The sequence below is a fragment of the Cheilinus undulatus genome, linkage group 17 (assembly GCF_018320785.1).
Source record: "Cheilinus undulatus linkage group 17, ASM1832078v1, whole genome shotgun sequence".
Lineage (NCBI taxonomy): Eukaryota > Metazoa > Chordata > Actinopteri > Labriformes > Labridae > Cheilinus > Cheilinus undulatus.
This window is the reverse complement of record NC_054881.1, coordinates 29,100,452-29,126,217: the sequence shown is the minus strand read 5'-3', so window position 1 is coordinate 29,126,217 and position 25,766 is coordinate 29,100,452. Positions and strand designations below refer to the sequence as shown.

Below are 25,766 nucleotides of genomic sequence, written 5' to 3'. Positions count from 1 at the left end.
GTTACCATACCATAAGTACAAAGAAAACAGTATTTTAAACTGTCATCATATCTAATGTGATGCCTTTTTCCTTATTGGTGTTATCTCCATTGGTGCTCAGTGGTGAATCTGGTCTGTACGGGATCGACAGCATGCCAGACCTGCGTAAAAAGAAGCCAATCGCCTTGGTCAGCGATGTGGTCAGTACTATCCTGTCACCTCTTCACTACGTTTACTACATGTTTTATGTCACCATTTGTGTTATTTCTGTTGTGTGTGTGTGTGGGTGTGTGTGGGTGTGTGTGGGTGTGTGGGTGTGGGTGTGTGTGTGGGTGTGTGTATTGTCTACTTGTGAGACCACCACAGAAGATATTGACCTAGTTATTTAACTTGTGAGCTGAACTTGGGATGAGATTGTTATCAACAAATGGAGACAAATATGAAATCCGACTGCTAATATCTCTCTCCCTCCTCTCCTAAACCTGAAACTATTTTCCACAACTCTCTTGAATGCATTCACTCTCCTTGGTCAGGCTATGGTAAGTTTATAGAACCTAGTTGCCACCTCCTTTCCTACTGAAGTTCAAAATATCAAGTAGGACTGTTAAAGTTAAAAAAGCCATAAACATGTGTCTCAAAGTATGTGGATTTAATTGGTCACAAACTTCTTTTTGGCACAACCTTAAATATTTTGCATGCATAATTTTGGTCATGGGCAGCTTTTCTTCCTACTTGATATTATTGTCAAAATACACTGTTTAATCACCTAACCATTTCAGCACCTATTAGTTTATATTTTTCTTCACCGGCTTAGCCAAATATTTAAAGAAAACCCTCAAAAAGATAAAATACAGTACTAACACTTCCACAGAAATTAGTGGCTGATGGTTTTGGTTGATTTATAGAATTTATGTTGATTAATCTTTTTAGTACTCTGCTCTGCAATATTTCCTTTGGGCAAATAGTATTTAGTATTTTCTGATGATTTTTTAAGAATTCATCAATGGGGAAGATGGCACAATAACCCTTCTCACCACCCTCACAAACCCTTGGGCGACCTTTTAACCATACTGACCTTCCTTGAAATAAAACTACTTTGAGGTGTTCTTGGTTGTGGGTTGTATATTTATTTTAAAGTGTATTAACTTTGCTTTGTGAACTGTTGTTAAGTCTCTTGTTCAAGCACGGAAGGCGGGAATCGCATCTGCCATGGCTGCACGGTCCTCGATCAAGGATGAGGAGCTGGTGAGTGTGACATTACGAAACAATATACTATGAAAAGCATTCCCCCCATTGGATGTTGTCACCCTTTTATTTATTTTGTAAACCAGGTTTGGTCAATATAATGTGGCTTATCGACAAAAAAAAAATCATCACTGTCAAAGTGAAAACAGATTTCTACAAAGTCATGACAAATAATGTAAAATAAGTGACAGCATAAATATTCACCAACTTCAAGTCAGTGTTTAGTAGATGCACCTTTGGCTGCAATCAAAAAACTGAGTCTGTGTGGATAGGTCTCAATCAGGCTTGCCCATATGAACACTGCAATTTTACTTCATTCTTCTATACAAAACTTCTCAGGCCCTGTCAGGTTGCATGGGGATCAGGCGCGAACAGCCCATTTCAAGTCCAGCTACAAATTCTCTATTAGATTAGATTAGAGATCTGGGCTTTGACTCCACCACTACAGAATATTCACCTTGTTGTCTTTAAACTATTTCTGTGCATGTTTCACTGTACGCTCTGGGTCATTGTCTTGCTTGAATGTAAATCTTCCCCCAAGTCTTTGTTCTCTGAACTCAATAAGATTATCCTCCAGGATTTTCCTATATTTTGCCACATTCATTTTACACTCTACCTTTACAAGCCTTCCAGGGCTGGCTGCTGAGAAGCATCCCTACAGCATGATGCTGCCACCAACATGCTTCACAGTGGGGATGGTGTGTTTGTGTTGATGTGCAGTTTTTGGTATCTCCTTCCACTTGACCATGGAGTCTCCCACATGCCTTTTGGCAAACTCTACTCAAGCATTAATATGAGTTTTCTTTAACTGTGTCACTTTCCCATAAAGCTTTGTCTGGTGAAGAATCTGGATAACAGTTGTTTTATGCAGGGTTTCTCCCATCTCAACTGCTGAAGTTTGTAACTCATGGGTGTCTTGTTGGCCTCTCTCTCTAGTCTCCTTCTTGTAAGGTCAGTCAGTTTGTGAGGATGGCCTGATCGAGACAGATTTACACATGTACCATATTCCTTCCATTTCCTTGTCTTCATGGTGTAATGGTAGCCAGGAAAACTGATTAACCAGTGACTGGACCTTACAGACAAAGGAGTCTTTATCCTACCATCACTTGAGACACATTCATTGTATTCAGGTGATCCCCATTTCACTAATTGTGAGACTACTAGCACCAACTGGCTGGACCTCTGTTGAATGACCTCTGTCACTTTACAGGGAGTAAGTCTTTATGCAATCACTTATTAAATTGACATTGTTTTCTAGAGATAGGTCTTCACTTTGACTTTAAAGAGTTTTTCTGTTATGTTGTCAAAAAAAGTAAAATTATATTGACTATAATTGATTTATAAAACAATAAAAGGGTAAAATATCCAAGGGGGCAAATACTTTTCCTAGGCACTGTGTTCAGTTTCATTAAAAGATTCTAAATACTGTTAAGGTTCAGATGTTGTATGTTTGCTATTCCCCCTTACTTAAGCAGGAATTTAATGCATTTAAATATCATATCCTTTCTGTAGAAAAACCATGTGTACAAGAAGACCCTGCAGGCACTTATATATCCCATATCCTGCACTACACCTCACAACTTTGAGGTTTGGACTGCTACAACTCCCACATACTGTTACGAGTGTGAGGGGCTGCTGTGGGGTATAGCCCGCCAGGGCATGCGTTGTGCTGAGTGCGGGGTGAAGTGCCATGAAAAGTGCCAAGAGCTGCTGAATGCTGACTGCCTACAGCGTGAGTATATGAATTATATGAAAACTGCTGTCACAAGTGCACAAAGTGACCGAATTGTATGTTGAACAAAAAAGGAGTTGGCTCAAAATTGGTGGCAAAAGATTCTGCTCAAGTCTTGCTACATGGACAACATCATATGTATTTTTCTAAGTTTAGCTATCATATCACATTATCACATACCTTGTAAACAAAGAGACAATGCAGTGTTTTATATGTTTCTGGTTAATGTTTAGGTGCTGCCGAGAAAAGCTCCAAGCATGGAGCCGAGGACCGCACTCAAAATATTATCATGGCCATGAAGGACAGGATGAAAATAAGGGAAAGAAACAAGCCAGAAATATTTGAACTCATCAGAGAGGTGTTTGTCATAAGCAAAGCAATCCATGCACAGCAGATGAAGACCATCAAGCAAAGTGTACTGGATGGCACCTCAAAGTGGTCGGCCAAGATCACCATCACAGGTATCCCACAACAGAAAGAGGATGGTTTTTTATGCCCAACCTTTAATTGTTGCCCCATAATTAATCTTATTATTCCGACATAAGATTCTGAGGGTTATCTTTTTTGTCTTGCTTTATGCATCATTGCAATAGTGGTTTGTGCCCAAGGACTTCAGGCAAAAGACAAGACAGGATCCAGTGATCCATACGTGACTGTTCAGGTGGGCAAGACCAAGAAGAGAACAAAGACCATTTATGGCAACCTCAATCCTGTCTGGGAGGAGAAGTTTCATTTGTAAGTCACATCAATATTTTGCCAGAATGTGTTCACACCTTATATGTGCATTTTTTCTTAATATAGGTGTGATTGCCTTTAAGCCTTTAAGCTATTAAGTATAGATAAGTGAATGTTTAAAACTTTCAAAGAAGTTCACTTTCTGCCATCTGTCTTGTTAAAAACAAAAAATAACCAAATGCCTTAGAAATTATGCTATACTTGTGTTAACATGCTCTTTTTTTTCTTTCATTCCTGTTTTGTGCCAGTGAGTGCCACAATTCCTCTGACCGAATAAAAGTGCGTGTCTGGGACGAGGACGATGATATCAAGTCAAGGGTGAAGCAGCGTTTGAAGAGGGAATCTGATGATTTCCTGGGCCAAAGTATTATTGAAGTTCGAACACTGAGTGGAGAAATGGACGTCTGGTACAACCTGGGTCAGTATGCTGGTTTCTTAAAACAAATATTGTTTTTGAAAATACTTGAACTGTTATAAAGCAAAAGTCTGTTTCAGTGATGTATTTTTAGATTCAAAGCATTGAAATGAGCATGAACCACCACATCAGACACTTACAGTCACTAAATTAAACATTGATTGTGCAGACATTAGATACATTTTACTTCTTAAGACAATGAGATTTGCAGCTGAATTTGATCCCATTATAAAACACAACCTTTTTTTATTACTATAAAAAGACTTCATTATAAAGGTATTTTAACCTGGGGGCCTTCAGTTATGTGATATAATCACATTGTTTGTACTGTTAACCCTTAGTTGCAGTAGCCATGAGACCTATAATCGTCTGTTGAGAATAGTGTCTGTGCCTGGAACGGCTTACTATGTGCAGCCCTTTTGTACTTGCTAGTTGTTGCACCTTTTTCTCTCAAATAACCGTAGTTTACAATAATTCTCATTATGATTCCACTGAGTTCTGACATATTCAATCAAGTGGAGGCCTAAAAACAGTCACTTACAACCACATAAAAGGTGATTCATCGGTTTCTTTTTGTTTGTTTGTTTTTTTTTTTCTATAAGCATGTCTTATAGAACAGAGAAAGTAGTTTGGAGGATAAAGTCTCTTTCCATTTGACCTATCCATCATGCAGAGAAACAATACTGCATTTCTGAAAAACAGTATTTCCGCCTTGTCAACTTGCTGTTAGAATCGTCTCCTGCGTTGTATGGTGTTGTCAGAGCTTTTTTCCAGATATCAACTCACTGTTGGTGATAAACACTCTCTCAGGCATCATCTTGTATTACAGTGACCTCTGTTAGACTGAAGTGCACAGATTGAAATCAACAATGGCAATAATATATCTTACATTGGAACATTATGGCACTGATTATAAATGTGCATATAAATCTGCAGCTGTTTCTTTAAAAACACAGGGGCCTCAGTGAAATTTCCCTTTCACAAGCAAAATAGAAAACACTACTTTGGTAAGGTGTCATATGAAGCATAACCTGGATCATAACTAGTCATGTTAAATGCCTCATCTCTTTAACGTAACATATTTTTTTTCTATCTTTGTCTTGTAGTTCTTTAAAGGGTCCATCCCCTTCTTCCTCTAACCCTTTCTCCTGTTGATGTGTGATTATCAAGTAGCTGCACTCTGGTCGGAAATCAACCACTCCTCCGACATGTACAAATTACTCCTAATGATGAGCCTGTCAGGGCAAATACAGGGGTCTATAGCCAACCACTCCACCCCCAGAGAAACTCAAGTGTCTTCAATGATCAGACACAGATTTATACAACCCACTGCCATTGTCTTCCTCACTATCAGCTGGAGGACTTCTTGCAGGCTCTAAGCTGCTGTCAAGCTGTAGAAACAAAACCACCTACAATAGAACTGCCATGTTAATAGCCTGTAATTAGTGTAGTGTTAACAGACACTGTTACAGGTGCCTCTCTGTCAAAGTTATGAATGAAAAATGTGTATGTTTGTGTTTGATTACAGAGAAGAGGACTGACAAGTCAGCTGTGTCAGGTGCCATTCGCCTCCAAATCAATGTAGAGATTAAAGGAGAGGAGAAAGTGGCGGCATACCATGTGCAGTACACCTGCTTGCATGAGGTATTTGATACCACAGAGACAGAAATGCATAATTAGCACAATTAGTTTTTATTTCACATAGGATTTTTCGTGCATTTTTGTTTGAAATCTCACTACAAATAAACCTTGGCTGCATTTGTCATCTGTGCAGCTGTGCTGCTGTCTTGGCGAGGACTCCCTTGTCATAGACTTTTGTATCTCAATAGAAATACTTCTGGTAAAATGAAAGTTAAGAAAAAAGGAAATTTTCAAAGGAATATGGAATAGACACAAGGGTACACATAAGCATACCCTTAAACGTAGTTTATCCTAGTTGTTTCCCCCTATATTTAATATAGATTTACTTTTTCCTTACAGAACCTGTTTCATCACTGGACAGATGTGCTCGGCCAAGGCGGGGTGAAAATCCCAGAAGCACGTGGAGATGATGCATGGAAGGTTTACTTCGATGATGTAGCTCAGGAAATAGTGGACGAATTTGCCATGCGCTATGGGATTGAATCAATTTACCAAGCCATGACGTAAGTCTGAGATGTAACCATAAATTTAACAAGAAGCATATCCTAATCTCTGTCTCTTTTTGTCTATGTGTCTATCCCTCTTCAAAAACCCTTCCTGTCCACTTGTTCTGCATTTTGCTGTCTTATCAGTACTGTGGCCGATTTATATTGGCCTTCAAATGGAACTAGGATTGGGCTGAAAATGGATTTTTCCCAGTGAAATATCATGCACTGTTTAGATGCCTGGTAAAACCCACATTTTGCTAAAGCACACTCAAATATGGCATGTTGTAGCTAAGAGATAGGAAGATGAATTTACAGTTGAGGAATCATTAGGTCAAAGCCAGACTCTCTAAATGATGCAGCTGACGAAATTTAGGCCCAGCTATTCAGTCTGGTGGAACATACTTTTGCTAGAATATTTTTCCCTGTAGCAATTAACGGTCTTTGTATATTTAAAGGTAAGAATAGACAAAATAGACAGGTTATCTTGTTTTTTTAATGATTTTTTTCTGTTCTTTTAGGCACTTTGCCTGCCTCTCATCCAAGTACATGTGTCCTGGAGTTCCTGCAGTGATGAGCACCCTGCTGGCTAACATCAATGCCTTCTACGCCCACACAACCGCCTCTACAAATGTGTCCGCCTCAGACCGCTTTGCTGCCTCCAATTTTGGGGTTTGTATTTGCATTGAAAAACACTCTCTAACAAGCACACAACTAAGTATGTTTGGCCTTTGTTTTTCTTCCTAATGATTATAAGTATAAACATGCAGTCATCCTCCCTGTATTTGTTGTGTTAATGTCTGTCTTTTTATTTCCATTCAATATGATAAAATCCCTATCACTTTTTCAAATTTCTTTTTCCTTCATGCAGAAAGAGCGTTTTGTTAAGCTTTTGGACCAGCTACACAACTCTTTGCGCATTGACCTCTCCACCTACAGGGTAAGATGTTTTAAATAAATATCACCATCACGTATGACTGATGTTCTGCTATGAACATATATGATGTTATGTAACTGCCCTTGGTCTTCAATTGTGGTAGTTTAGTCAGCATCTAATCATTTCCTGTGTTTAGGGTCCTAAAGGAGTTAGTTTAAAAAATATTAATAATGAAATAAAAATTGCACTATTGTTGGCATGGCTCTAGCCTGGGCAATTGAAACTGAAATAAAGCACTGAACTGAGGGGCAAAAAATATATCTATTAGGAAAAAATATATTTACATTAATTACATGTATAAACAGGAGTAAAGAGTACATGATCTCCATGCTGTCCCAATTGATAGGTGCTTCATGCATTTAAATTTCATTAATTTCATTCTGTTTAGCATTTAAACCATTTTCTCTCTGCAGAATCATTTCCCTGCCAGCAGCAAAGACCGCCTTCAGGATTTGAAATCCACTGTTGACCTTCTAACAAGCATCACCTTCTTTAGGATGAAGGTAGCTAATGATTAATGTTTTGCATCTGCTGTTTTTGCTTTCCTAAGTGTCTAAGGAGTGAGAGCAGCTGACATTTTAACCTGATGTGTTTGCTCAGCTTCTTCACAAAATCCACTGTATTTGATTAAGTATCTTCTTCATTGCAACCATGTTTTCGAATAAAGTAAAAGTTGATAGAATGCAATCAGGGCTTAACAGTTATTCACTTCTAATGTTGGTATCTAAATCATGTGTCTAGGTTCAGGAGTTACAGTCTCCCCCCAGAGCTAGCCAGGTGGTGAGGGACTGTGTGAAGGCCTGCCTCAATTCTACATATGACTACATCTTCAACAACTGCCATGAGCTGTACAGCAGACAGTACCAACCTATTGACACAGTAAGCCACACTCACTTTTTAACTGTTGTAGTAAGTAGAAGTGCCTCATTAATACTTGAATAGTATCATATCATGTTCCTTCCTCCTTTTTCATACAAACAATTGTGTATTGGTGATAATGTGTTCATGAATTACTATAGAAACTCAGTGGAGCCAAAACCATGACAGTGGCAACATGACTACAAAACCACACCTAAAATCATTAGTACTAATTGGGTTTAATCTCAATAAGGTCTGTTTTTGGAGAGTGACTTTGTTGTGTTCTTATCTAGAGCAAGGAAGAGCTCCCACTGGAGGATCAGGGTCCAAGTGTTAAAAACTTAGACTTCTGGCCCAAACTCATAATGCTCATTGTCTCCATCATTGAAGAGGACAGAAACTCCTATACACCTGTACTCAACCAGTGAGTAAATTACACACAATTCCTTCAACTTTTATGTGTCAGGGCATAAGGAGGTTAAAAGTTTGAATAAATATACTGTATGTGGGCAGTTTCTGCTGCATTGACAAAAGTAGGAATGTTCATAACACTCAAGTCATGATTCCCATTCACAATGTGTGTTTTGGAGGGATTCATGTGGAAATATTTAAAAACGTTCCTCTCTGTCAGATTCCCTCAAGAACTGAGCGTAGGGAAGGTGTCAGCAGAGGTGATGTGGACATTGTTTGCTCAAGACATGAAGTATGCCATGGAAGGTAAGTCACTTTCATGCTTGGGATCCATTGTCCCAGTCATGGTCATTGAGTCTTTTTTCAATCTTTGGCTCCTGCCAATGACTCTCAGTGAAATATATATGACAGTCCTTACTGACTTTTAGTCTTTAGCCTCCTGTAGAGCCAGACATATAGTCATAGCTGTATTATTCAGAAACCTGAAATGGCAAGGAGAAGGCAAATTCTGGGGTAGGCAAATTCTGGGGTAGAATTAGTTTAATGGAATGGAAGAGTGAAAGAGTGACATAATAACTGTGCAGAGTTTGAAAGCTGCTTATGTCTCCCAGGGGTCTCTCTGTGATATTTCACTGCTGTTGGAGTGCTGTACAGTAGAGCACCACCAGTTCCCAGAAGCAGTCAGCCTTTATCCAAGCCCCTGTTCTCAAGATGAATCCCTGCAGACACTTGGACTGTGAAATATCAGTTTCACATACCACAGTACAGAAGCTGCAGCCATTTTCAGTTTCAGTCTGCATTAGTATAAAAAGTGTGTAGAATGAGCTCAGAGATGGACTAAGTCCTGAGAGATTTTGCTCCAATAGCACAACCAAAGAGTGCTTCAACTGTTTAAATTTAAGACTAGATATGAATTTTTGTAGGTCACTAAAAAGTAACTTATCGACTGTTTGGGTAGATCTGAGCTATTTATTTTTTCAGTACTTGCCATACAAAAAATACATCAACAATACACAGGCTAAACATGTTAGATATGTTAACTTTTTGCAGTCATTGCATCAAAAAAATTAGCAATAGATTTTAATAGAATAAAGTGGTGACTCTTAGATTGACCTCAAAGAACAGTGGCTAATTTAGAGTTGTTTACATTTAAGATCTGAATTGGGAACTACCTTTTCGGGTAGTGGTTCTGAACTGGTTTGTTGCAACCAGCTGTTTTTGAGTGTCTATGATGTGTGGAACCCCTAAGCAGACATATATGCATAGATTTTATTTAATTCCATTTCACTGTGAAACGTAAATTTAGATTGTTTTTCTAGGGATCTTGACTTATTCATCTTCCTCATGGCATAACATAGCTGGGTAATATAGCTGGGTTTCCCATGATGAAGTGTTTATTTCTCAAGATCTCTACAAAACAGCCAAAATTAAAATGTTACAATAGGAAATGCCAAGCATGTCCACCTAGGACTTCTGTAATAATGTGCTTTTAAAATGTGTCTCCCTTGTCCCATCTCTTTTTTCCAATCATATGTTTTGTTCAATCTAAGGTCCCAACTTGATAATGGTTGAAAATTTCAGGAAAGTGACTTATTTTTCTCTTTGAGGTGTTAGTGGTTGGTCCAGAGATGAGACCAGTTGAGAACCACTTTTTGTGAAGCTTGTGAGCTTTTGTGAAGACTACAGTGCTTAACAAATTTATTAGACCACCCTAACCCTAACCAAAATAAGGTTTATGCCACAGCTGCCCTAAATTAACAGCACTGGTAATTACCAAAATCATTTTGTGCAATGGTTAATACACCAATATGTAGAAGCTCTTTGACCCAAATAATGTTTTTAATGCTAAAATATAATTATTATTGTTATACATGAATTTTCAAATTAACTGATTTACAAAAAACCTGAAAAATAGTAAAGCACATTAATATTTCTTGATTAATATGTTGAACTTATAGTTATTTACTTGCATTCCTAAACAGAAAAATTAGTTTTAGTGGTTGAATGTTATGCATTATTAATTTCTGACTTCTCAGAGAAGACCAGTGAGCCGGCTCAAATTTGGGTGAATTCAGTTTGAAATCCCTCATTCCTGTTCAAAATGGTAAAACGTGGAGAGCTCACTGAAAATGAAAGAGTCCGCGTTAAAGCACTTCATGATGCTGAATGGTGTTTGAGACAAATATGACAGGTGGTCTAAAAAATTTGTTAAGCACTGTATATTCTAGAAAAAAGGGCAAGACTCTGTTATAAAAAAAGTTTGTAATGATAAAAAGCACTACGTTTGGTTTAAGTGGTTATGCTGATGATAACTGCCATGATAGAATCCTTTCTGTTAAAGTTTTTATCTTTTTATCATTTCAGTATATTTATTTACAGAGAAAACTAGAAACGAGCACCCTAACAATAAGATGAAGCGACAGTAAAAAGTATTCAACACTGGATGTTTCACCCTTTTATTGATTTTATAGATCAATCATGGTCAATATAATTTTTTTTTTTGGGGGGGGGCGGCAAAAACAACTACAGAAACCTCCTTAATGTCAATGTTAAAACAGATTCCTACAAAGTAATGTCAAATAAATAGAAATATTTAATGTAAAAAAAAAGTGACTTTATAAATATTCACCCCTTTTATGGTGACTGCCCTAATTCAACAGAGATCCAGTCAGTGCTAGTAGTCTCAAAATTAGTGAATGGGGATCGCCTGGTGCATTGAATGTGTTGCAGGTGATTGTAGTAGTCTGACTGTGTCTGGAAGGTCCAATCACTGTTTACTCTGTATTCCTGGCTACCATTACACCATGAAGGCAAAAGAACACTCCAACAACTCAGAGAAAATGTTATTAAAAAGTAGAAGTCAGAGAATGGATACATTAGAAGCACTGATTACATTTTGAATCAAACTTTTTTACCAATCTAATCAAAGGACACTTTTAGGGTTGGGTAACCCTTTAACAAAGGTGTGATTTAGCATAATGTTTTCCACATCCATTAAGTTTTACTCCTATAAAATGACAAATTTGAAAAGCATTGTCAAACCAAATCAGCAGAGGCCCAAATAGCCTGACTTGAAATCCACATGATTAGTCACAGTCCAGATTTCCTCGATGCTGCCCTTCTGTAGTCCAACTCTGTGGTCAGAGTATTTTTTCTCTGGCATAAACTGAACCCAATCCTCACAGGCACTTATTGGTTTTGTGTCTGCAGAGCATGAGAAGCACAGACTGTGTAAGAGCACCGACTACATGAACATGCACTTCAAGATCAAGTGGCTCTACAATGAATATGTCAAGGAACTACCAAACTTTAAGGAGGTTGTTCCAGACTACCCATCGTAAGTGGTTTTTGACTTATTTACTCACAGGCAAAGAGGGGCATTGTTTTTCCTTAAAATAACTTCTTAGTGGTCATCCAGCACAAGGCTCTAGGCAAGTTCCTAGAAAAAGTTAAAACACAGCTAAAGACTGCAACATTAGGTAAAGGTTTTCTCCAGATATTTATTTAGTAAAACAATCATTTGGTTGTCTTTACTTTCTTGTGTAGATGGTTCCTTCAGTTTGTGCTCCAGTGGTTGGAGGAAAATGAGGATGTATCTATGGAGTTCATGCATGGAGCCCTCGAAAGAGACAAAAAAGATGGAGTAAGAAAATGATTATGTTTTTTGTTATTTTTTTGTTTTTTCCTTCAAGAATGATATGCTAAGATGTGCTTACACTATTTGTACTTGAGCTTCAAAAACCTGGCCTGCAACTTTATTTAACTGTTAAAAGGTGATAAAATGTATCGTAACTTTTATTTTTGTTCTTTTTTCTCCTCTTAGTTCCAACAGACATCTGAGCATGCTCTGTTCTCCTGCTCTGTGGTGGACATCTTTACCCAGCTCAACCAGAGTTTTGAGATCATAAGGAAACTAGAATGTCCTGATCCAAATGTCTTGGCTCAGTACAGCCGACGCTTCTCCAAGGTAATGCCAGAGCTACCAAAACATGTATATTTGTATTTTAAACCTGTATCATATTGAAAGATGTAGTGTCAGATTATTTTGACTTAAACTTCTGAAACAGCTTCTTTAATATAGCAAAAAAATATCAGCTTTATTTGCCAAGTATGCTTACACAACTAGGAATTTGACTTCAATTAGCTTTGCTCTCAATATAGAAGAATTAAACATTGAATATTAGAATAGATAAAACAGAAAAAAGTATCAATAGTTAATATTTTATGATATACAAGCTCTTGTTTGGTATTTTTTCTAGTCTGTGTTTATTGATAGCATGGTCGCAAGATGTGCAAAGGGTGTTGACTAGACATGATCAGAAATGCATACGTGTATATGAGATGAGGCTTTTTACCACATTGAGCTTTCTGTGGTATTGGAGCAACAGTAAAGCTGGAAGAGACAGTGAAGGATATTTTATTTATTTTTTTTATTATTCTATTCTATTTTCTAGTTCTATTTTCTGACACTCTGTGACTGTTGAGTGGTTAGCTACTGATTCCTCTGTTGTCCAGAGGAATTTTATGGTATTTTGTAAAAGGAAAGAATTGTTAAATTGGAGAAATAATGAATAGCTTGGGGATTTAAGGGACAGAACAGCTTTGTGTTAGGAAATTCCTTTCATGCACACCAAAGAATATAAAAAAGTGTATTTAGAAACTTTTCTTATAATGCAATTGGGACAAGTGGTCTCTTAGAAACACTGCTCAGAATTGTTGTATAATTTGCTCTGCTAACATTGCATCAGGTTTTATTAAAATCAGTAAAAAAAAAAAAAGTCAAATTTTCAAAAGTTTGAATTTTTACTGAGGATTGTATTTATTTTTCCCTCTCTGTATCTTCACAGACTATTGCCAAAGTTCTTCTTCAATACAGTGCCATTCTGACTAAAAGCTTCCCCTCTTATATTGACAAAGAGAAGATTGTAAGTTTTCAGCACCTTAAAGATATTTCTAACTGTGATGTACCATATATTCTGTTTTCTACCAAAGGCTTTTATTGTTAGTGGCTTTAGTGAAATTTGTTTCTTGACATTATCTTGTGTTACAGTTTCTGTAATTCCAGTTCAGTCACTTTCACTTTTTTTTTTTTTTTTTTAATTTACTCTGTGTTCAGTGTATAATTTAATGATGCTGATAATGAAAAGTTCCACTTTCGAATGTTCTGCCAACTTTCTCTCTTTTACCTGTGTCCTATTGTAGCCATGTGTCCTGTTGAATAATGTGCAGCAGTTAAGAATCCAGTTGGAGAAGATGTTTGAGTCAATGGGTGCCAAACAGGTATTTTTAAAGATATTATTTTATTTCATGGCTTTATTGTCAAGCTAAGTTGTTGTCATTGTTCAGTGAATTCTGGCTATTGCCCATCTGGTATTAAATAGATTAAAAAATAAATAAATCAGTTAATCAATCAGTCAGTCATTAATTCCTTAATTAGCCAATCATGGTAAGTGATTCAGTTCATCCTGAACATTTAGAAAAATCAAAAAATCATATACCCTTAGAAAGACATCTTCATATACATAGAGTGATGAAAAAGAGAGAGAATGAATAAAACAAGAACGCCTCATGTATTAGGTTACATATTCGACACGGCAACAGTTGTATTTGTGCTTCTTGTGTATTAGATTGCAACAGAAGAGGCAAAGGTATGTACCATAGTGGTTTTCACGACTGTGTGACGTGTTGTAAATGGCTGTCAGATTAGCACATAGCAGGATTTTGGTAGTGGTTGCTTCAGCTGTAGATGTTATTTCATATTACAACACGGTTGTAGAAATCATGCTGTCAGTGGTATCATTATCACTGATCAATAAAGGCAGAAGTCAGCCCCTGTACTGCTTAATAGGTTTTAGGATAATGAGAAGCAAACTTAATTGATTTGTGTCCTCTGTAGTATCCTTAGTAGCTACTTTAGGGACAATCAATAGCTCCTCTGTCAGCTGTGACCTTCTTCTACGTTGAATTTGAATATTTCTACTAGTGCTTGGTTGACTATAGCTTTTTTGTAGCTATCTGACATTGTAATAGAAGTTTCAACCTCTATGACTTTGAAATTAAAGCAATATGAATTGGATGAAGAGCAAGAGGAGGTGGAGGAGGAGGCAGTGGAGGAAGAGGTAGGTTTCCAACACAGAAAGGGAATATATTTGTCCATATGTGAATATATTAGCACAGCTGTCGAGTGAGCTTCATGTGTAAGATTTAACACTTAATTCCCGTCTTCCTTTGGTTGTCACAGCAAGTCATAACTCACGATAATGAAGCCAAGACTCTGGTAGGCCATGCACATTGTGACAGATTAGATTCATTAGTAGGTGTAGTATTAGTAGTACTTTAGTCAGGTATGCTGTTTCTATTTGTGTTACAACAGTAGGTAGAGCCAATGCTGATTAAAATGTTTATAGTTGTTGAGGTGTTTTGTCCCATACTAAGTGTTGCACAACATTCCAATGCAGTCCATCCCAAGACTGTGAAGTGCCATTGGAATGTAATGCCATCAACCTATGTGAAATATTGAATTATATAAATATTTTTCTTTAACTTTTTGTTTGGACTTAATTCCAAAACATGTATAAATTAAAAGAACAAATGCTGGAATTTTTATGTAGCTTGCTTACCTGAAAATATTTCCATTTCCCAGGTGGAAATAAAATTAAAATTATTAAACCATTTAAATGCAATCCAAAAAACAACTTGTTGCGACTTAAAAAGGTTACAAATTTGGACCTAAAGCCTTTAATATTTTACACATCCAAGGATGGGGCGATTAAAATGTACAATAGCAGATGACAGTTTAATTTCGTTTTTTGTTATATTTTATTAATCTGTCCTTGGTTTGACATGAAGAACTACAATGTGTTGTCAGATGATTAAATGGCATTGTGTCATGATGGAGTCAGTGTGAAAGGAGATTACATGGGAGAAGTAAGTGATCATGGAGTGGAAATCATCAGGGGAAAAGTGCAATACAGTATTGATCAAGGATGAGATTTCCTTATTGTCTACCAGTGGTAGCCTGGTCCAATAAGTTGAGTTCCATAATCAAATTGTATAATAGAACTGTTTAAAAGTGTTTGTCTTTTTATGGAAAACTGTTTAGATGCTTGATATTGTGTTTTTGTATAAATATTTACCTTATCATATTTTTCTTACTTACTTATTAATATATTTTTTTAAGTCTGAAATTCTAATGTTAAGCATTAAGAAATGTTTTGTTTTGGATTTTTGTATGGTCTTAAACTTCCTGTTTGGATGCGGGCCTGTTCTTATTTTGAAAGACAATAAGGAACTTTGGCTAGATAAAAGATTGTGAATTGGACCCATAGAAAAATGAAGTACTTATGGATTGAAAAGGGACCAGGAAAAATGTAAACGCTTGATAATGCAAGGTGCAGATGACTTTTGACTTGTCCACTGAGACTGATTTTCTGAGTTTTTTTTTTTTTTTTTTTTTCTTTTTTAAAGGAATGAGACATTAAGTAGAAGTTTTGTGCTTATTTTATATCACTGTGACTTCAGGGAGATCTCACAGTTATCCATCCAAAGTGTGCTGAAAGGGACAATAAAGCATTTGATTAATTGTGATTTTTTTTTAAAAAATCACAAATTATGGAATGTAATTAACTGCAATTAATGCATTAATGCTGACAGTCCAAATAAATAGATAAATAAATATAGTTTCTTGGCCTTGGTCTAGACATGGCAGTCTAGGGTTTTCTCTTGATAGCTCTTTTGCTTAAGCTAGCTGATTGTGTGTGTGGAGCAGAGAGAACAGCAGTTTGTACATCAACAATGAAGTTGGAGCATTTTAAAAGTTGTAGTTGTGTGTGTATGGGAGGGGGTTGTTTTTCGTTTGTTTTTGTTTTTGAGTATAGTGAAGTCACTATATTTTTCCTCTTTTTTTCTAGCGCAACAATAGAATGCTAGCATGGCAGGCAAGTTCAGTGTATATGCAATCATCTTTCATGGTGCATGATTGCATATACTTTGCTGATTAGATTGTGCATCACTACCATTTTATTGAACGATTATTAAAATCACTCTTTAAGAACCCTCAATTAATTTAGTTATTGTATTTGAAGTTTAAACTTGATGAATTTGTTGTCTCTTCCCTGCTTCTCCCAGTTTGAGGAAAGTGAGGAAGAGGAGGATGTAGGGGAGAAAGGGATGGAAATTGAGGTTGAGGTTTGTTGCGGTCCAAAATGTTTTTTTTTTTTTTTTTCTTTATCATGTGGTCCAGACCATTCTTGTTTTCCCTGTTCTTCTTCCATCCACCAACACCACAGTGGCACTGATCAACAAGACAGCATCTCTGTTGTTATTGTTGTGGAGGTTTTCGTTCATTTTCATCATTTGTGTTGAATTCCACTTTGAGTTTATAAATACTTTTAAGTGGCATATCCCCCAGCTTTTCCTCAAACAGGTCACTCATTTCCCCTGAAAGAAAGGTTATTTGTGAAGGTTTTTTTGTCATACAAAAATTTTTAACTTGTTCCTTTTTCTTTAAAACTCATTTTTGTGCAATAGGATGATAAGGAAAAGGTAGGTGTCTATATTACAATTAAAGCATATTCTTTAAATTTGTAAATAATTAATGAAGATGTTTAAGTTTTAATTCTGAGAACTCAGAAAAAGCAATGGATATAATTTTCTAAACTTGGTTTTGGCCTGTATGTGAATGAAGATTCCCCTAGATACAATAGAACCGAGCTCAGTTGTTAATTGTCACTTTTATTTGTATTTTTTCTTTACAAAAAATAAATCAAAACATTGCCACCACAAAAAGAAGGATACAACAGTAGAAAAGGTATGTTACATGTATATGAAGGATTCTCTATAAACAGCCCCTTTCATAATGGCCATTGATCTGCTGTAGTTTCCTTCATATTATTAATAAATCAAAGAAATAACATGTTCAGTTAAATGAGGTTATACTGCGTTTACCTCCTGTCTGTGCTGTCATAGACTGAAAATGCACTGGAAGACAAGAAGGTGAGTATACCTGTTCAGACTCAAGCATATCAGTGTTATCATGCTCTGAATAAAGGGCCTAGAAAACACATCCAGAATATTCCAAACAGAAAGCAATCCATTTCCACATTCCTTTGCCCCTGAAGCCTTTCCTCTGTGTTGTGTAGCAGTAACATTTTAGCCCCTCCTTGTTAATAGTGCTATTTGACCCTGATGGGCCATGAATCAAGAGACCACTGAGATCATTGACTTAATGAGCCACCTGCCTTCATCCATTTGACCTAGCCTCCCTGCAGGCAGTACTCATTTAGATGATGGCACAGTATATCTGGTTTGGGTATGCTATAGGTAATTCATGGCTCTTACACCTGCCCACATGTTACACCCCCCCCCCCCGCCCCCCGTGCTTGCTGAAGTCTTCATTTGGTAAGATGTCTTTCCCAGTATTGAGCTTTTTTTCAATGTGCTCCCCTTTGAAAGTTGGAGCCAGCTGGTAAAAAGGTGGGTTTTCTCAGTTTTCCGTGCTGAAGTTCTGCCACTTTTAGTCTTTCAATATTTTATTTCTACTACATTATGCATTAAAAAAAAATCAAAAGCTTTGGAAGCTTTTCTGAGTGTTTCTTTTTGCTGTTTTAAACTCCATGTGTGAATGCTGTTCAGTCAAATTCAAATGAATAACCACTTGGATTCTCTCTGACTTCTTTTATGCAGATGGATTCTGAGGCCAGTGACATACTGAACGACCTGCAGGTGAAACTGAACAATGTGTTGGACGAGCTTAGCAGGACATTTGGGAACAGGTAGTGTAATCCACAAGCCTTAAACAATCACAAAACCCCACAAACACATGCACACATTTTCAATGAGAATCAGTATCTGTACATGCATTTTTGATGATTAATCCTTTTTTGTCTTTTCAGTTTCCAGATCCGGATTAATGAATGTATGCGACAGATGTCTTCTCTGCTGTATCAGATCAAAGGGCCTCTCAACGCTAACACCAAAAACCAAGTGGACGCAGACTCGGACAACATGCTCCGTCCACTGATGGATTTCCTGGATGGAAAGTGAGTACATCCATTTTGCACAGATCTTGTCTTCCCAGTACTGTTACCTGTGTGAGGTATCATATATATGATTCCAGCAACGTCATGTTCTTTGTGTTCATATATTTACAGGCTGACACTGTTTGCCACTGTATGTGAGAAGACTGTATTAAAGCGTGTGCTGAAAGAGCTTTGGAGGATTGTGATGACCTGCCTGGAGAAGACCATTGTTCTACCACAGGGCAATGATACCTTTGTAAGATTAAAACAAAAATCTTATGACATTTGAAAAAAGAAATGTTTGTCCTTAAGTATTAAAGCCGTGATTCCTTCCCCTTTTTCCAGGGTGCACAGATTCTCTCAGCAGCCAAAGAACTGGGTCAGCTCTCAAAACTCAAGGTATCAGGGTGTTCTTGTATGTTTCACATCATGAAAATTTCCCTGCTGTCACTCAGAATAACTCATCAAGAAAGATGTGATATATCTTTAAGGGTTTAACTCCTCTATTCTCACAAAATTTCAATTTATAGGATCACATGGCAGGGGAAGCTAAAAGCTTGTCCCCCAGGCAGTGTGCTGTCATGGATGTGGCACTGGACACAATCAAGGTCAGTTTATGCAGCAGGTTCTGGTTTTATTAGGTTAAAAGGCAGATGGGGTCAGATATGCTTCATCAACCATTAATCTGTTATTCAAGTTTGGAAAGTTAATGTAGGCAGCTATTGATCTCAACTTATGAAAAATTTTATGCAGAGGATAAAGTGTATGAATCAGTCAAATAATTAGAAAGAATTTGAAATGCAATTTCTGAGATAAATATTATTAGTATTATTAGTTGGAGCTCTAAAATATTAACTTTACTTCTAAGTAAATTAGGTGTTTATTTTTTTTATTAAATAAATATAATTTTGCTTAGGTGAGTGTGTACACTTTCTATGTCAGGTGGTATACCCAAGGTTAAAAAGCAGGTGGCCTAGTGGTTGGGCGCGCTCCGCATGTGCGTGTGCGGCCCAGGTTCAGGTCCAGCCTGGGGCCCTTTGCCGCAGGTCTCTCCCCAATTCTTGACCCTGTTTCTGATTCTATCCGCTGTCCTCCTCTATCTAATAAAGGCACAAAAATGCCCAAAAATAAATCTAAAAAAAAAAAGCCTAATTTTATTTTTCCATAAAATTCTTCATTTTATTTGAAAAATGTATATATGCACTTTCTAACAAGAAATAGAGTAACAATATGTGTCAAAGTATTTACTTGTTTAATTTTAAAATTAGTCGCAAATGTCACGAGGTGTAACCACAAATGAATGAATTCTTAAACGTCATTGACCCCAACTCAGATTTGTCTTTTTTGCAGCAATACTTCCATGCAGGAGGCAGTGGGCTAAAGAAGGCGTACCTTGAAAAGAGTCCTGAGCTATCCTCACTGCGCCATGCTCTGTCCCTCTACACTCAAACAACTGACACACTCATCAAGACCTTTGTGACTACCCAACATGCACAAGGTAGTTCAGATTCCTGCCAAACATCACATCTAAGAAGGTTCAGGAAGAAAATACTTTATATATTTTACCAGCAGAGGGCACTATGTGCACTAGATTTTCCTTTAGAGTGTGACGTCTTTTGTTTTCTGTCTGTGTTTTACAACTGTTTTCTTAAGCAGGGTTTTGTTGACATTTTATTGCTTTCTTTATCTCCTATGCTGCCTTTGTGCCAGTGCACAATGGAAAGGGTATTAGGTTCACTCCTAATGAAAAAATTCGGCCCAGCAGGGGTAGGTCTCAATGAAATCATTTGCCAGTCTTCTACTCACACTTTCTGTTTGCCTCTATAGTCTTCCCACTTACGGTGGGAATGTCACCCACGCTTATCTTTTCTCCAATTTCCCCCTCTCACCTCAGCTCTTATTTCTGTATCAAGCCAAATTTAAACTCATTTACATGTCTGTATTTTTAACCAGGCTCAGGTATAGACAAGCCAATAGGAGAGGTGGCAGTCCAGGTTGAGCTGCACAATCCTGCAAAGGGAGATCGAAAAGTCACTGCTAAAGGTCTGTTGTCACTTGCAGTGTTAAATTTGGTGCATTTTTAGTAAAATGTTCTGGTTTAATAATGCTAACCTCCTTCTCTGTTTTTCTTGCCTTGTATGTTGGGGTTTTGTGCATTTAGTCATCGAAGCTAATGACTTAAAATGGCAGACGTCTGGCATGTTCCGACCCTTTGTGGAGATCTCCATGATCGGGCCAAACCTCAGTGACAAGAAACGCAAATTTCAGACCAAATCCAAGAACAACAGCTGGTCTCCAAAGTTCAACGAGACTTTTCATTTGTATGTACTCCACAGCTCTACCTATTTTGTAATTATAAAGAACAGATGAATCAGTATTTCAATTGAGAAACTAGCCACCTCTAGCTGACATTTCTTTTTCCTTTTCATTGTCACTTTTGTATCTTTCTTAAGCATAAGTTGTCATGATACTGTAATGCAGTATAGTGTCTCTTTTTAACATTAAGTCTATTTACATTAGCACGTCTAGTTCACTTTTCTGGTTTACATCCTCATGATGAAACTTGGTTACTTGCCAACAACTGACCATAAGAGCCAGTTATCTGAACAAGATGATGTTCTCCATATGGGCAATAGTATTTGGCCAAACCTGTAAATTATTGTACCCAGGTGTTCCAATCAGACCCATTGCCACAGGTTTACAAAATCAAGCACCTAGCCATGCAGTCTCCATTTGCAGACATTCATAATACCAAATAGGTGGTATTTTGATGGATGTCACCTTTGCAATAAAACAGTTCCTGAAATTTCATCCCTGCTGGATATTCCACAATGAACTGTAAGTGATATTATTAGAAAGCCGAAGCATTTAGGAACAACAGCAACTCAGCCATGAAGAAGACCACATAAAATCACAGAGCAGGGATTCCACAGCTGAAGAGTTCCAAATGGCCACTGGAAATAATCTAAGCACAAAAACTGTATGGCAGAGGTTTCTTGGTATGGGTTTCAATGGCCGAGCAGCTGCATGCAAGCCTCACATCACCAAGTCTAATGCAAAGCGTTGGATAGAGTGTTGTAAGGCACACTGACACCAGACTGTGGAGCAGTGGAAACCTGTTCTGTGGGTTTTCAAATCATGCTTCTTTGCTGGCAGTCAGATGACCGAGTCAAGGTTTGGCATAACTGGGAGAACATTACCTGACTGCATTGTGCCAACTGCAAAGTTTCATGGAGGAGAGATAATAGTGTGGGGCTGGTTTTCAGGTTTTGGGTTAGGCCCCACACTCCAAAATCTTGTGGAAAGTGTTCCAAGAAGAGAGGCAGCTCAGAAGGGGGACCAACTCCATATTAAAGCATATGCATATAAATACAGTGTCATTACAGTCCCTTTTGATGTAATGGCCAACCAGGCAGCCAAATACTTTTGTCCAGATAGTGCATATATAAAATTTTACAACACTATTGTTTACCTGTATTGTGAGCAGCTTTGATTCAGTGGTAAAATTTTCTCCCTGCTAAAAGATCAGGGGTTTGATCCCCATGCAGTCACATGTTGAGGTGTCCTTGGGCAAGATACTGTACCACAAATTAATCCTACAGAAGCATCATGGCAGCATTATTTAAATGTGTATAAATGGGATGAATTAATACTGATGGACAGTTGACATAGCATCCCCTGCCATCAGTATTTAAATGGATAAACATAACATGCAGTATTAAAGTGCTTTAAGAAGTCAAAAGACTAGAAGAACACAATGCAAATTAAAATCCAAGTTCATTTACCAAGCTCCATCTAAAGATGTTGCAGTCCATTAATCACAGATTTAGACAAGAAACTAACATTTTATAATGTAACAATTCCAAACATTATCTCAATTTGTTAGTCAAAACTTAATCTGTAAGGAATTGCCTTTTTTTGTTGTTGTTGTTTTTACTTCTAATGGCACTTTTCATTCTGTTTAAACACTCTGTGGAATAAAAAAAATCATAGAGGAAACATCTGGTATAGTATTTGTTAACATGGCATGATATTAAAAGAACTGCATTTTCCAAACCCCTGTTTTTCTGTCTCCACAGTGTTCTGGGGAACCAGGATGGCTTTGAGTGCTATGAGCTGCAAGTCTGTGTCAAAGATTACTGCTTTGGCCGTGCTGACAGAGTTGTAGGCCTGACTGTGATCAAATTAAAAGATGTCAAGGGCAACTGCGCGTGCTGGTGTCCACTGGGTCAACGCATCCAAATGGATGACACTGGCCTTACCGCCATGCGCATCCTCTCCCAGCGCTCCAATGATGATGTGGCCAAGGAGTTTGTAAGATTAAAATCAGAAACTCGTTCAGCTGAGGAGGGCAGATGAGGAAAGCTGGAGGAGGATGGAGGGGAACGCAGTGGACAGAGATTCTTCCAGATTCACCATTAGAGAAAGGATCTCATGTGACAGTCCTGATAAAAAGCAGGGTTTTCGGTCAATGGCAATGTCAACTCTTTTATTAGATCTTGAAGTGTCTTAGCTGCTGTCGACTGTTTGGTGTCTTCTTGCCAAGCTAATTGCACACTGTCACATTTATCCTTGGGTTCTTTTTGGACCAACTCTCCCTTTCCGTGTCATTGTACTTACAGAAAGCTACTGGACAGCAATAAACCCACTTAGACATTGGTTCACTCAGTGTTCACACTCACCGTCTCTGTCACTAGTCACCCCTTTATACTTTTCACCCTCCAATTTTAAACCATCTCATCAACAATCTGACACCACAGAGGATACCAGGCCACGCTGGACTGCCAAAAGACTTCCCAACCATCCCCAGTGTGCTTGTGCAATACCCCTGCCTGGCCCCTTCAAACCATAACCCTGTTTTGAAAGCCTTACTCAGAAAACTGTGAATGTGTGAAGTATTTTCAATGCTCTTTTCTGAATCTCCCCATGGAGGCTTGAGTAAATGTGAAAATTCTGTTTTGGATGAAGGACTGGTAGTTAGGAGACAGTCTTGCTTGTAAATTCATAACTGTTGATCTTGTGCAGACAATGGTTCAGTAGAAGGTACTGAAATCCTTAATTGGAGCCCTTAATTTAAAGGATTGCTCAGTTCAATGTGTGCCTTGCAATTTTGCATCAATCACGTTTCCCATTCACTCTACAGTGTATGCTAAAAGTGAACTCTTTTTGGCCGTATTTATTTGTGAACTCCATCATCACCAACTCCTGGCTAATGTGGCCTAGTATAAATAACCATGTTGTAACTATTTTATTTATTTGTTTTATACATATTTATTTTTCTCTGTGCTGTACAAGGACTCTGATTTCCACTGGGAACAGGCTAGTGTCCGTCAGAATTTGCACAGATGTTGCTGTTGTACATATGAACTACAGCTTTACTAAGGAGTTTCTTTACTGGATAAAAACACCATTAGAATAAATCACAACCTGGCTTATGCTTCATAAATTTTAACTTAGCTGGCAACCTATTTCTTTGAATGACATCTGAGCTGTTTCCTAAAGAAATATTAAATCATTGTTAAACCTTCAGGTAATGACAATCTTTCCTTAAAGGATGTGTGAACATTTTCATATGAAATTCTAAGTGGCTCACTTCATAAGGAGAATAGAATTACTGATGGTTTACACATATCTTCCTTCATCATTTTGTTCTACTGTCACATGAAAAGCCTTACTTCAGAAAAAAAAACCCTGTATTTTGTTTAGTTTTGGTGAAGAGAATAAATCACTACCTTCTCCTAATGTTGAGTATGTTTCCAAGTGAAGCTCCTTATATTTTGTACTCTTAACCTTTGATAATGTTGATAACTTTATAAGAATATATAGGTTGGGTTTAAGTTGCCATCTGTTATATCCGTGTCATGTTTTTCTAATGTTTTATGATTGTGTCCCTCAACCTTCTTTAATCATTTTTAAATGATGTTGATCAGTGTGATATTGAATATATTTCAGTTTTCCAGACAGGACTTTTTTTTACACTGAGATGTGTGCCAGAAATTTTGTTCAGGCATGATGGAAATGACTTAAGTCTATCTGTAATGAAGGATGGATATTGTATGTTTTGTGAAAACCCCACATTCTTAAGCCGATCACTGTCTTGAAGATATGAAAAAATCCTGGTCCTCTTAGTGAGAGCATATTAACCCTTAATAATAAATAATGGTTTTTTGTTTGTTTGTTTGTTTGTTTTTTTGTTTTTTAAAGGGGAGATGTTTCATAGCCAATCTGTAATATAAACTATCCTTGTGCCAAGTTGAAAATGTTCACTTTTTTATTTTTAAATTTTCTAAACTGTTAACCCTTGCACCAATACTGCTTATTTACACTGTTAGCCAGTTATTGAAACTTCATTTTTGTGGTGTTTTCTTTACATTGTCACTACTTTCAGATGTTTTTTGTCACCATGTAAACATTCCAGTCAATTTTGGTATAAAGTATTTGAGAAATACTCATAAATTTGTCTTTTTTCCTGTACAATATCAAATACATTAGAGATCATGTTTTTTTATTTGGTATCATATGAGTCAATTTATTTTCCACTTTAGGTACACTGAACTGTAATGCATCTATCAGAGAATATAAGGGCAAAAAACCTGAGAATAGAGTCAGCATGAGTTAGTAATATACACCTTCTAAGTTTCGGTGAAGGTAATGTTCATGTTGAGTTCCCCTAAACGACACAGTGGGTCTTTGTGTTGGAGTCCAGATATTAGATTCATTTCAGAAGCTCCTGGATGTGAAGATCAGTCACAAAGTAAGATATTCACCCTCAGTCCGATATTAAACTTCCTTTAATAATAATAATAATAATATATTTTATTTAAGGGCGCCTTTCATGACACTCAAGGTCACCTTACAAAAAGTACAAGAAAGTGCATTAAAACAGGCATAAAAACAGGAATAAAAACAAACAGTAATACAATAGACAATGCAAAAGATCAGAGGAAGTAGGAGAGTTTGAACAGATGGGTTTTGAGTCTGGTTTTAAAGAGGGGTAGGGAGTCAGTGTTGCGGAGGTCAGGGGGGAGTGAGTTCCATAACTGGGGAGCCGAACGGCTGAATGCTCGGCCCCCCATGGTGACGAGGCGAGCAGAGGGGACAGAGAGATGGACAGAGGAAGAGGATCGGAGGGTACGAGTAGGTATGGAAATGTTAATGAGGTCAGAGAGGTATGGAGGGGCGAGGTTGTGGATGGCTTTGGATGTGTGGAGCAGGATTTTCCTTCAGAATACCACAAATATGTTTTCTTACACATGATAGAGGCTAAATTGTAGATCAAAGCTGATTCTGACAGTGTTGAGAAGATGTC

General features: G+C 37.4%; 1 protein-coding gene across 4 annotated transcripts in view; it reads left to right on the top strand.

Annotated features, from left to right (window-relative positions):
- LOC121525226 (protein unc-13 homolog B-like) overlaps nt 1-24,869 on the top strand; it is a 78,131-nt gene extending 53,262 nt beyond the window's left edge. The window contains exons 12-41 of one of the 4 annotated variants that reach the window (XM_041811095.1): nt 101-179; nt 513-518; nt 1,150-1,224; nt 2,737-2,956; nt 3,190-3,417; nt 3,550-3,691; nt 3,940-4,109; nt 5,635-5,750; nt 6,087-6,250; nt 6,754-6,904; nt 7,104-7,172; nt 7,583-7,672; nt 7,911-8,048; nt 8,321-8,451; nt 8,659-8,744; nt 11,649-11,775; nt 11,985-12,081; nt 12,262-12,405; nt 13,286-13,363; nt 13,641-13,718; nt 18,123-18,211; nt 18,332-18,478; nt 18,590-18,713; nt 18,803-18,856; nt 18,988-19,065; nt 19,808-19,955; nt 20,168-20,224; nt 20,411-20,500; nt 20,619-20,778; nt 22,537-24,869. In XM_041811095.1, the coding sequence (XP_041667029.1) occupies nt 101-179; nt 513-518; nt 1,150-1,224; nt 2,737-2,956; nt 3,190-3,417; nt 3,550-3,691; nt 3,940-4,109; nt 5,635-5,750; nt 6,087-6,250; nt 6,754-6,904; nt 7,104-7,172; nt 7,583-7,672; nt 7,911-8,048; nt 8,321-8,451; nt 8,659-8,744; nt 11,649-11,775; nt 11,985-12,081; nt 12,262-12,405; nt 13,286-13,363; nt 13,641-13,718; nt 18,123-18,211; nt 18,332-18,478; nt 18,590-18,713; nt 18,803-18,856; nt 18,988-19,065; nt 19,808-19,955; nt 20,168-20,224; nt 20,411-20,500; nt 20,619-20,778; nt 22,537-22,816 (3,616 nt within the window). In that variant the 3' untranslated portion in view covers nt 22,817-24,869. The remainder of the gene's footprint in view (nt 1-100; nt 180-512; nt 519-1,149; nt 1,225-2,736; nt 2,957-3,189; nt 3,418-3,549; nt 3,692-3,939; nt 4,110-5,634; nt 5,751-6,086; nt 6,251-6,753; nt 6,905-7,103; nt 7,173-7,582; nt 7,673-7,910; nt 8,049-8,320; nt 8,452-8,658; nt 8,745-11,648; nt 11,776-11,984; nt 12,082-12,261; nt 12,406-13,285; nt 13,364-13,640; nt 13,719-18,122; nt 18,212-18,331; nt 18,479-18,589; nt 18,714-18,802; nt 18,857-18,987; nt 19,066-19,807; nt 19,956-20,167; nt 20,225-20,410; nt 20,501-20,618; nt 20,779-22,536) is intronic. The other 3 variants (XM_041811096.1, XM_041811097.1, XM_041811098.1) reach the window with 3 other exon arrangements.
- The last annotated feature ends 897 nt before the right edge of the window (nt 24,870-25,766 follow it).